This window comes from Podarcis tiliguerta (genome assembly GCF_965153285.1).
Source record: "Podarcis tiliguerta genome assembly, chromosome: 9".
NCBI classification, from domain to species: Eukaryota; Metazoa; Chordata; class Lepidosauria; order Squamata; family Lacertidae; genus Podarcis; species Podarcis tiliguerta.
This window is the reverse complement of record NC_139542.1, coordinates 59,342,668-59,355,225: the sequence shown is the minus strand read 5'-3', so window position 1 is coordinate 59,355,225 and position 12,558 is coordinate 59,342,668. Positions and strand designations below refer to the sequence as shown.

Genomic DNA, 12,558 nt, shown 5'->3' with positions numbered 1-12,558 from the left:
CCTTCCAGGAAGCTATAGTTTTCCAAACATCCCAGGATATTAAGCCAACTTTAAGTCAAGGCTTCATATCCTAATTTGTTCAGAAACCATTACCCATTGTTTTCCAGTACAGACCCAAAAGGAAACTAGTTTACTAAGACTTTCTGACTTGTGTAAAGGGAGGACTGCAGCAGTTGCATGTGAGTTTATATCTTGGCTTATAAAGGTGAAAAATGATTGTCCAAATGCATCCAGTGGCTTGCCTAAGGCCACCTTGTGAGTTCTTTTTAGAGAGCAGTTTTGAACTGTGGGCCTCTGCCTCCACAATTTAATTACTTAGGCACTTCATCAGCACTCAAGAGCTGTCCCACTAGTCGTCATGAAGCATGACATTATACTAGCACGTAGGAAAACTGCACACCTCATAAGTTCTGCAACACAGACATTTAGGATTGCTGTCTGAGGCAAGCATTGTCTTTTAAACATAGAAACCTGAAGCACTGGGTTGCTCTTTGGTGATCTAATGTACTTGTCATCTAAATATTTGGTCTTCATCTGGTGAATCATGACCCATTAGAGAGCTGCAACCTGGTCTAAGGTGGATTGCATAGTCTGCTAACCAGCAGCATAGCAACTGCCATCTAGGTGTGTTGTAGCTTAAGATGGACCATGGAAGTGCTATGGTAAGATTAAAAAAAAAAAGTTTTACTCTCCTTTATAAACTAGTAGCTACCAAAATAAATACTTTCAGAAATCTTGTAATTGCTTTGTTTGACTGGGAGAAGCAAGACATTCAGTCACATTCTTGTGCGCAGACCAAAAATGCTTGCCTGCCACAGGTATCATGGTTTCAGTGCATAACACCCAGCCCCATTGTAGATTATAAAGTGCCAAGCGACTGCATGGCCCCACTAGACTTTCTGGTGCCAGTGTAACACAATGGCAATGATGGCGATACTCCCATAGTACCCATGCAAATAAGACATTGCCAGTTCCTAGCTACAAGGATGCTATGATTATGATGGAACTAATGCATACTTCCTCCAGCACATGAAGCACCCCATGGTCCAGTTTAGGAGGACAGCAAGTAACCCATGATAACCACAATTTCCAGAGCTTCCCTCTGACAATGGTTCGGATGTCTTCACAGTTCAAACACAACCAGCAGCAGTTTGCAAACCTTTGTTAAGCATCCTTGCTGAGGCTTCTATATTCCTCCAAGTGCTCTGATTGGCTGCTCCTGCACAGACATTTGGGATTCTCCATTAATGCCAGTGGGAATTTTAAAAAGTATTTTGCTGGCAGAATGTGGCACTATGATTCGAGGTGGGACCAACTTGTAAGAGAGCATAGTATCTGAGCTAAACCCCTGCCTAGCATGGTGTAAAGCAAATTGGTAAACATGTTTCTTTCAAGCAGTCAGCAAGGTAAAATTCTGCTTCTAAACCGACTTCTCAGTTTGGCTCCTTTGAGTCGTCATCCCACCCCACCCCAATATATGTTTTTACCCTTAGGTGCAATTTCTCAGCAGTTCTGTTTTATAATGTTGCAATATCTTATGTAATGGAATGATGTTTGGTGGATAGTTATTATTGAATTCATTGGTACATCTCATGAGTATTTTCGCTAGTGATCGCAAAACCTTGAAGCATTACCGGAACCTTTCTTCTCATCCATATTCCTAGCCCTTTATTGCATCTTGTTCTAATTGGATTTCGCTGAAGCGTAAAAATATAAATAGTTTCTTCCAAACCAATAACAATCTATTTTACCACCATGGCAGTTCCTCATAAAATGCTTACTTATATTTTGATTTATAAACTCCACTCAATTAACCACATCTTGTTGATAGCAATAAAGGGAGTGAACTAGCGAAGTCAAACTTAACGCTCTCCAGTTAAAGACAATGCAATGGGCAACACGATCCCATATGTATTTACTCAGTTTACTTGCGAGTAAGTATTCTTAAGTTGCTTTAAAAGTGCTGAAATTTGGATGGATTGTGCCCCCAAGAAATCCTAGCATTGATTTATGTTCTTCTAGTTATATGTATGACTGGCCAAACAGGAATAATTTTATAACAGCATGACAACAACAACAACAATTAGTTCTATTATTTACATGCTGCCCACCTGACTGGGTTGCCCCAACCACTCTGGGCGGTTGCCAACAAAACATTAAAAACACAATAAAGCATCAACCGTTAAAAACTTCTCTGAACAGGGCTGCCTTCGCTTGTCTTCTAAAAGTCAACTAGTTGTTTATCTGTTTGACATCTGATATGAGAGTATTCCACAGAGCAGGTGCCACCACCGAGCAGCCCCTCTTGCTGGTTCCTTGTAGTTTCACAGCTCGCAGTGAGGGAACCATCAGAAGACCATCGGGGCTGGACCTCAGTGTCCAGGCTGAACAATGGAGGTGGAGATGCTTCTTCAGGTATATAGGGCCAAGGCCGTTAGGGCTTCAAATGTCAACACCAACACTTTGAATTGTGCTCAGAAATGTACTGGAAGCCACTGTAGATCCTTTAGGGCTGGTTTTATATGGTCCCACATTCAATCTATCCTAAAATCTTAGCCTTTTATTTACTTTAGTTAAAAGTCTCCTTTTAACTGGGTTATTTAGCTCATTTCACAGAACTGTTGTATATGAAATAATTGTGTCATTGCAGGCCATGGGCTAACAGCAGTTAAGGAAAAAGCAGCCACTCTCAGAATTCATGTCCCAGGAACACCAGAAGATGTACATCCTTCTGACCCAGCAGAAAGCCCCATCCCAGGTGATAAACATACCTTGCCTTGGCAAAATATTCTTAATAGGAACACAATACTATTGTTTTAACCTAGTACAAACTTGAAGCTTGAGGTCACATACCGACATTATTTTCATTTGGCCCTTCTTCTTCCTTCTTGAAGACATGGACGAGACCACACAGGACAGCTCTTCAGAGAACACACCTTTGCCTTCATCTCCTTCTGCATCACGTGGAATGTTTTCAACCATCAGTAGTGCCGTACAGAACACCGTAAGCAATTCTAGTTACAAAAAGAGGGGAAAGGAGTGTACTTCTTATAGAAAGGGGTTTTTTGTTGTTGCTTTTTTTGAAAACTACAATTATGGAAGCCCAAGAAAACACACCACGGAAAAAGTATGATATATACAATATATTTTTTAAAGTGTTCCCGTATTTTAAAATTCTGTCCAAAAGCGTTACCTGCAAAACTCACAATTTAATATGTTTTTCAGTATATGTTTTGGAGATAATTCTTTTGGATTGGATTGGATTGCCTTTGGCAAATATAGGATTGTAGCCGATTCTAGTCCTACTCAGAGGAGATCTGCTGAAATGAACAGCCATAGCTAGATTAGGTCCATTAATTACTCTTGAGTAGATCTCAACTGGATCCAACCTATAATTTATTTATTTGTTACCAGCTGCTCCATAATTACACCTCACATGTGTACGTATGGTATAACACTAACAAAACATTAAGCTGCTGTAATTTGCATTGTGTTTGGTTTCAGTACTGAGATCTTTCCCGCTCTGTATCCAGAGTTCAGGTATTTGGAGGGAAATATTTTGATTCAACCACAGACTGGTACCCAACTGTGGAATGATGATGCTGAACAATGTTCTATGTGTCAAGAGTTCAGAATATGATCTTATTATTACTTGTCATCTTCCAATTATGCCACCCAGTCTCTCTCTTTAACAAATATACTGTGATGGAGAAGGAAAGATTTGAAGTAGAATTTATTTATATCTAAAAGAACTGATACCATTTCAATGTAAGACAGCTTTTCTCATAAGGGTCTGTAGCATGATTTTATAAGTGAGAAATTGGCAGAAAATTTTAAGTTCCTGGAAACCTGGCATACCATGATGGCATGAATGATTGTCGTACCCTAATGAAAATCCAATCTATTCCAAGTATCTCTTAATATCTTCAGGGATAGAATGGGCAGCTCACCAAAAAGTGGCGTGTACAGCCTTGAGAATCTGCGTGCCTAGAAATTGACTCTTCCTGCTTGTTTTTTTATTTTTAAAAATGTAACACCATGGGCTTTATGGGCAGGATATGCCAACTTCAAAGCAAAAAAAAATCCTGTTAGGCAGTTCTCTCCCCCCCCCCCTTGTGGGACACATCAAGCTCCCTAATCTACCCTGCGGACGGCTTTGGAGTTTCATATCCAAAGCCAAAAGCAGCTGGACTCAGCCTGATCTGAGTCTCTTATCCAAAGTAGCAGATGCTAGAGCTTTGTTTTGACTGACTATGTGTTATAAATGCTTCAGAGATTCATAAACTCCCAAACCATATTGATAGCAATAGAAGCTGTCATATCTGTGAATAATGCAGATGTTTCTATAACACCTTGTCAGGCTATATGTATGCAAGGCATGGGATTGATCATCTCAGCCTCAAACAAAGACAGCCTTAGGGCAGTGCAAGCAATTTATTATACAAAGTCTGCTTGCTTGCAGAATTGGCCAAACAAAGGCTGGCTCTGTGTGAACAGACCAAACGCTTAGTGCTGCCAATCCGTCAAAATCAAAGATGGCATCCGTTGCCTTGTCCCTCTCAAGTGCTATGGATTTGTTTGTTTGCTTGCTTGCTTGCTTTGGAGATATCTTGCAGAACCTTGTGTGATCCAGTGAATATTACCGTATTTTTTGCCCTATAGGACGCACCTTTCCCCCTCCAAAAATGAAGGGGAAATCTGTGTGCATCCTATGGGGCGAATGCAGGCTTTCGCTGAAGCTTGGAGAGCGAGAGGGGTCGGTGCACACCGACCCCTCTTGCTCTCCAGGCTTCAGGAAGCTATCAGCAAGCCTGTGGAGCCCGCGGGAGTTCCCGCAGGGCTCCCTAGACTGCGGATAGCAGCCTGTTGCCCGGAGCGCGGGGCACGCTGAAGCAGAGCGCCCCGTGCTTCAGGCAGATAACCGCAAGCCTGGGGAGCCTGAGGGAACTCCCGCAGGCTCCCCAGGCTGCGGATAGCAGCCTGCTGCCTGGCGCGCTGAAGCCACGGCTGGGGGGGGGGGGGGGATAAAAAAAATTCTTTATTTCCCCCCCAAAAAACTAAGTGCGTCCTATAGGGCGAAAAATACATTATTTAAAGATGGAAATTTAAATGCCTATATTTACTCCCCACTGCTTTCCCTAACACATTTTGCCTTCCGGGAATTTCTTTCCACATCATGTTTTCTGCCATGCAGCCTCACCACATCATGGCAGAGGATTCTCAGGAAGGGGAAAAGGTTCTAGGGTGTACCCTCTGTTCAAGTGAAACATTAGTCAGTTCTGATGGGTCTCACTATTGTCTCACGTGAGCTGAGATGTCACCCAATAAAATGGCCAAAGCTCCCCTGTGCATTGAAAGGGATGATCAGTCATGGAAAGCAAGCTGTCTTTCAAATAAGTTTATTTTCCATTACTGATCTTCTCACCGAAGAACAAAAAACGAGCCGCTGCCTAAAACAAAAATTATATTAATAATTTTTTCATGCCTGTGTTAGTGCTCCCTTGTTCTATTTTATTCCACAGAATGCTTTTCTTTTAATTAACTTAATGTGCTTAACTGTGGTACTTTTTCACCTGGAATCCATATTCAATATGAGAGATGACTAATGAAGTCATAAATCCTGCTATTTGCAAGGGGAGAAAAAGCAGAGGGCTGAGCAGTTATGAGCTGCGGATTCAGTGTTCCTATATAGCTTTATAGCTACATACTTAAAAGGTGTTTGGAACACAAAGCAAACTTATTTAGGAGCAAAAGCCAGTAAAATTAATGGGATTTGCTTGCTTACGTATAATTGTGTTGAAGGTGTCCATAAATAAGATTATTTCTTCTCTGTTTCATGCAGGGCAAGAGCGTCTTAACAGGTGGCCTTGATGCTTTGGAGTTCATTGGCAAGAAAACTATGAACGTCCTTGCAGAAAGTGATCCTGGATTTAAAAAAACCAAAACATTGATGGAACGAACTGTTTCCTTATCCCAGGTGAAATAAGTCAATTTCGATAATAATGCAGTGTTAGAAAGTGGTGTAGACAATTACGACGACTGTATAATTGACGGTGATTTTGATCTTTAGAGGAAGGCTCTTGGAGTTTCAAAGAGCCACATAAAATCATAGAATTGTAGAGTTGGAAGGGACCCTATCGGTCATCTAGTCCAACCCCCTGCAATGCAGGAATCTCAACTAAAGCACCCATGACAGATGGCCATCCAACCTCTGCTTAAAAACGTCCAGAGGGTAACCACTGATTCACCATCAGTATGAATGAGTGAGGGTTGCTTAATAGGCTATCTTCTACGTGGCAAATTTTCACACAAGTTTTCTTAGGGGGTTGGACTAGATGATCCTCAGGGCCCCTTCCAGCTCTACAGTTCTATGATTCCATGGAGGTCAGCTAAACTATTGTTCATAAATTACGTAACAAATCAGTGCAGCTACCTTTAAACTATTAAGAAAAGAAGAAAACTCCCATTTGAGGGGGGGGGAATCTGCACTGGTTCTGTTGCCCTGTTTACACCTGTATATTTATGCTTCGCCTACAAGCTGTGGTTTGGGACAGCTAACAAATGTAATAAATAATACCTACCAAAGTATGCCAGGCAGGAATTCACCCAGAACAGTGTGCTCATGTTGAACACGCCATGTTTTCTTCTTTAAGCAGAGGCTTGACAACCATATGTCAGGAGTGCTCTGATGGTGTTTCCTGCTTGGCAGGGGGTTGGACTTGATGGCCCTTGTGCTCTTTTCCAACTCTATTATTCTATGATTCTATGACCCCCTCTCCCCCAGCAATAGCTCACTGTGTGGAAGCAAGGGGTTGCAATATGAAACTTGTAATATATATTACTATCAGTCACATTTGAACTTTGCACTTTCCACACCAGTCAAAGTGATAGATGTCGCCTGTGATATCCAAAACTGGCGTGGAGACCCACAATATGTTTTCAGGAGTTTGCATGTGATACACGGTTTCATATCTTACTTCCTCAGTGGCATTAATTTGTTGTGTTCTTCGGTGAAGCATCTTTTGTGGTTCGAGGACCCGCCCCCCGCCCCGTGGAAATGAACACACAAGGACACGTGATATATGGTTTATGGGCATGAAAAGGCCACAACTTTATTGGTTACAGCAGTGAAAAAGGTATTGGCTTAGGCATTGGATGTCCACCACAGGGGTTGAATCACCAGGGAGGCGGAGCCTGTTGATGATAATACAACTATAGGCTCTCCCCTGACGTCACCAGGGGTCGTGCCATGGCCTCCCGCCAAGCAGGCATCGGACGGAATACACGACCCCCAGATTCCTTTAACGGAATACCCAAAATTGAAGGCTTAGGCCGATGGCCACACCTAGCCTTCCCACACACCATAACGCAATAATCCAATGCCTAACCTACCCACCAATACCACAAAAGTTGTGACGATTGCTACGAGGTAGGCGAAAAAACCTCATGGCCTACTGCCATGCGGAAAAACTCCTACCAGGCCCCCCGACTAACCAGGGCGACCAACCTAAGGTCCATAGCAAGGCCAATACCCTAAGCTAAAGGGAGTGGAGGGTGGGTGACTCTCGGCGAGATGGAGTGGAAAGAGGCTGAGGAGAGGGCTGGCGCTGCAATTTGAACTTGGCTGACCACACCCCCCAGCGGCACCTGATTGGGTGCCGGTTGGTGGGAGGAGCGCCAGCCAGGGAACAGAAAGGCAGGGGGCTGAGCCCCCTGCTGTGGGCGGTGCTCAGGCTCCCGTCCACAACCACTCCCCTCTCTTTCAGGGAGGAGAGTCTTTTCAAGAACGGCCATACAGCATGTTATAATCATGGTTCATTTAGTAATTCATGGTAGATTGGTTGCTGTTTTTTTAACTGTTTATTTGTGTTCTTATCTCATATTTTTATTTTGTGAACTGCCCTGAGACCTTTTGAATGAATCTAATAAATAAAAATGAAATAAATAAATAAATATTTTTCAAATGTGGTGTTTTGATTCAATGTCAAAATAGTTTTTGAGCTATTTTAACAATGTTTTGTCATAAAATCAAGAGCTAGTTAACTGCTGAAATAAACACAGTTTTTAGTTGGGAGGGTACCTGCTGCTGCTCCAAATCGATGTTACAAAATACAATCAAAGAATTTAGTTCCAAAGTGTAAAACTAGCTTCTGATGATACAGTTGTGAATTATACTGAGAATGGGCTACAAAGAGAAACAGTGTAGTAAGCAGCTGTTAAGTTGGGGTAAGGGTTGGAATTTTTGCTCTCCAAAGTTAACTGTCCAAAAAAAAGAACAAAAACCAGAATTCCCCAGAGAGACAGCTAGAATAATCTCCAGTTTAACTACCAGAAAGCAAAATCGCAGACAAAAAAAGGTGCAAGCCCCTTAAAAAAAAAAAGCAACAAGAAGAAGCAAGCTATAATCACCACTAATTGCAAAACTCGTACAGAGAATACTGTTTAAAATGTTTTATTGGGCCTGTTGTAATACAGTGAAGCATTTTACCTCTGCTGGTAAGATCTAACTCCAATTTTTATTCTTATTGCCCAGAGGAGCTGGGGCTGAAGGTGATAAAATTTGTCAAATCTGCCATGCAACCAATTAACCAGCAGCTATGATCTATATTTCCACAGCTGTTGCGAGAAGCCAAAGAGAAAGAGAAGCAGAGGCTGGCCCAGCAAGTGACATTTGAAAGGACGGCGCATTATGGGCTGCTGTTTGATGAGTTTCAGGGTCTGTCTCATCTGGAAGCTCTAGAAATTCTGTCTAATGAAAGTGAAGCCAAGGTACAGTATATTGACTTTATAAATCAAGGTAACAGGGATGCTTTCTGGGACATATTTCTCAAGAATATCTCCCAGTAAGATTGAAACCCTATCTCTAGCAAGCTCCTTAGGAGCAACAGTTTGCACTTATTTATGTAGTCATTTGAATTTATACCCTGTCCTAGCCTGCAGGCTCAGGGTGCCTTACAATATTTGAAATTTATACACCATCTCTGGTACATTGTGCCCCACAGCCACCAATGCTGCATTCCCCCTATATAACAGCTGTGCTCATTGCTTCCAATAAAGAAGTAAAACATTTCTAGAACTAGATATATGCAGCTTGTAGGCTTTTGCAGATATAGATACATACAAGTCCAAAGCATCTCTATTGCTCTAAAAAAAGTTCAGCAATTCAAGACACAACACTGGACCAGTAACACTGACTAACAGACAGATAGAATAACTGCAGACTACTGAGCTGAAATTTGTTAATTACACATATAGTCAGGGCACTGAGCCGTTACCATAGTAACTGGCTTGGCGGACCTTGTACCTGTGATTAGCTCATCCATAGGTTGATTTACGCTCATGGAGGGAATTAACTCCTTCACATGTTCCGTTACTCCAGCACCATGCTATGTAATGCTACAGTCGGCATCACGTTGCCATTGAAGACAGTCCCACAGTGCTGTATTAGTGCATCAGTTTCGGTTGGCCAATGGTATGGATGATGTAGACGCAGTTGGATGTATGGTACAAATTGTTTTTCAGCGCAGAATAGGGCTGACAGGTGCAACAGGATACAGCACTTTACCTGTGCAGTAGATTAAAGTGTCTTCTCCATCAATGCAGTTTCAGGGAACAACCAGAAGGAACGAAACATAGTACTGCTGCTAAAACTAAGGAAATATGGCCCTATACGTTTTGTGGTTAGGAGGCAGCTGGTGAACTATTTGTACACAGCTCTGAGCTCCAGATCTGTTCCAGGGGGCCCTCCAACAATCCATAACAGATTTTGAGGGGCATATAGGAAACAGAATCCTATCCACAAGCTCTGCCTGTTCCACTGACAGACAGACACCATTGAATTTCACCCAGTGATTGCAAGCTGTGTAGACACTGAAACTGTATTTCTCCATTTTTCTTGCACATTATGTGCTGCAGATACACTGAAATGCTCAGGCCTGTGTGTGTGTGTGTGTGTGTTCATTCATTCATTCATTCTTCTTTTAGATACAATCATATTTAACATCCCTTGAAGGAGAGGAATTGGAAAAAACAAAACATGCTTTAATTGCTATTAAAGCAGTCTTCCTTCCAGAAGAGTCAGAAAATGAAGACAACGAAGGAAAGAAAGGTAGCTGCAGAATTGTCAGTGCAGCATATGTGTGATAGAGGACTCTACATGTTTAATTAAAAACAATTAAATCAGTTATGAATGACCCAATCCTCAAAGTGATGTTTCTGAAAAACTTTCCCGCTGAAGATACTGGTGTTCAAGTCAATATTTATTTGTTTGTTTCATAAAATCATATGCCACCTGGTTGTTTAAAAAAAGCCACTCAAAAAGGGTAAAACATTATCATAAAGAATGTATGCGGCACAAAATCAAAGAGACTTACACATGCATACATACCTTAGTAGAAGAGTGTACCCACTGTTAGCAGTCTCTAGGGTTAGGAATAGCAAAACTAGGAATTATAGATCAGATCAGCAGCAACTCACTGATGGGTTAGATCTAGGCACATTCTGATGTTGCCCAACCCCCATGTCAGGTGCGAGGCAGTGCTTCTTAACTGGCAAGTGCTCCCCTCATTTGCTACAGAGAAGTCATCCCAAGGGCTTTCACATCATCTTGAGGGCCTTGGGGCAGCCATTTATTCCCCAGTGCGAGCAGCACCTGACAGTTAAGAAGCCAATGCCTCATGCTTATAGCTGGGTTGGTGCCACTCTCTCTATATAAAGCTATATCAGAAATGTTGTAAGACAGGAAAATAGAAAACTGGTAACCAATCTATTACTTACGACAAGAACTGAAATTGCTTCCAAGTGGAAAGTGGAAACTACATCTATTGAAGAATGGCTTAGAAGGTAGAATAATGTGATGAGGAAACTTACTTATTTGCTAAGATTTAAGGAAGAGAGCAAGAAGAAATGCCTTTATAAAAAAATAGGATTCATATTTTTGGGGAACAGAATATAACTATCAAAATATTTCAAGGGTCGTTTTTTCTTGTTTCCTTTTTACTTTTGCAGCAGATGCGGGAGATGAGTTTGTGACCATGCTTACAGAATTGCTCTTTGAATTACATGTTGCTGCCACTCCTGACAAACTTAACAAGGTGGGTGACTTTGTTTGCCTTTGGGGAAAAAGGATTCTGCCCTTCTTCACCAACACGGGGAGCATACTAGTTTTAAATAGCTAGTGTAGCACACTAGGAGGCAGAGCAGCGGTGCAATTGCAGCTTTGGTAAAGTGGTGGCTGTAAGCAGAGACTTGTAATGAAGAATTATGAGTTAAACCGAACATAATTGGAAAAAGAGGTTATCTGCCTGCACTGTAATTAATATGTCCACATATTGTTCACATCCAGAAAATAGGATTTCTTGGAAAAAGAGATATTAATTGCACATTTCAAGTTTGTGAATCCTTATAGACTGTTTCTTCAGAATGTGACATAAAGCTGCTAATGTTTGAGGCCCAAAAAGTCTAAGTCAAGAAAACACAAATTCTTTATTCAAAATTATGCAGGTCATAACAAGGGGTGAAATCGGGAAAGAATGGTGAGACGTTTGGGGATGTGAAAGACGTTCAAAACAATGAAGGAAGGAAAATAGCCACTAGCATTGTTCTGTGAATGCTTGTACAAACACTTGCAGAAATATTCATGCACTGCTTAAACAGTGGATGCCGTAGTTTCATGCTTCCATGAGACAGTTTTGGCCAGTGAAAAAAAATCAAGCAGCCTCTTTCATACAGTATTCAAAATATGTCATTCTAGTGCATATTGAAAGAGCAAGTCATTCTTCATGCTAGATTCTCTTTTGTTCTGATTCTTTTGCAGGCTAGAAAGAAAGCTTATGATTACCTGGAAGAAGCTAGACTCCCCGAATCTACAGAAAAAATGGAAGAGAACAGAGAAGAGAAAACGAAAGTAGATGAAGCGAACCTAGAAGGTGAAGAAAAGCCTCAAACAGGGGAATCTGGAGACACAGAAGAAACAAAGAACAAAACTGTAGAGGTGAGAGATCAGCAGATTTCAGTTTGTCTGCCTATCATATTTTGTTATTACACGTAAGTAACCATAGTACTAAGGGACGCAGGTGGCGCTGTGGGTTAAACCACAGAGCCTAGGACTTGCCGATCAGAAGGTTGGCGGTTAGAATCCCCTTGACGGGGTGAGCTCCCGTTCCTCGGTTCCTGCTCCTGCCAACCTAGCAGTTCGAAAGCACGTCAAAGTGCAAGTAGATAAATAGGTACCACTCTGGCGGGAAGGTAAATGGCATTTCCGTGCGCTGCTCTGGTTCGCCAGAAGCAGCTTAGTCATGCTGGCCACATGACCCGGAAGCTGTACGCCAGCTCCCTCGGCCAATAAAGCGAGATGAGCACCACAACCCCAGAGTCGGCCACGACTGGACCTAATGGTCAAGGGTCCCTCTACCTTTTATTTAACCATAGTACTGACTTGAGCTGATTAAGTTGTATCTGTGTGATATATAGTTTGACTATTTCCAGGAATGAAAACTTTCTCTGTCCCATCTGAATATGATTTCAAATCAGCTGGGTCACATCCATCACATTTAGTTT

General features: G+C 41.9%; 1 protein-coding gene and 2 long non-coding RNA genes across 7 annotated transcripts in view; 1 reads left to right on the top strand and 2 right to left on the bottom strand.

The window, feature by feature from the left end:
• The window catches only part of LOC310657423, a 290,637-nt gene that overhangs the window by 131,531 nt on the left and 146,548 nt on the right, over positions 1–12,558 (bottom strand). The window lies entirely within an intron of this gene.
• LOC310657408 overlaps positions 1–12,558 on the bottom strand; it is a 145,269-nt gene that overhangs the window by 37,623 nt on the left and 95,088 nt on the right. The gene's annotated exons all lie outside the window — the stretch shown is intronic.
• The window catches only part of FAM114A1 (family with sequence similarity 114 member A1), a 51,890-nt gene that overhangs the window by 27,331 nt on the left and 12,001 nt on the right, over positions 1–12,558 (top strand). For 4 of the 5 annotated variants that reach the window (XM_083458325.1, XM_083458324.1, XM_083458323.1 and 1 more), the window contains 7 exons: positions 2,651–2,758; positions 2,895–3,004; positions 5,843–5,977; positions 8,617–8,769; positions 9,985–10,108; positions 11,008–11,093; positions 11,816–11,992. In XM_083458325.1, coding sequence (XP_083314451.1) covers positions 2,651–2,758; positions 2,895–3,004; positions 5,843–5,977; positions 8,617–8,769; positions 9,985–10,108; positions 11,008–11,093; positions 11,816–11,992 — 893 coding nt within the window. The remainder of the gene's footprint in view (positions 1–2,650; positions 2,759–2,894; positions 3,005–5,842; positions 5,978–8,616; positions 8,770–9,984; positions 10,109–11,007; positions 11,094–11,815; positions 11,993–12,558) is intronic. The other variant, XM_083458326.1, reaches the window with a different exon arrangement.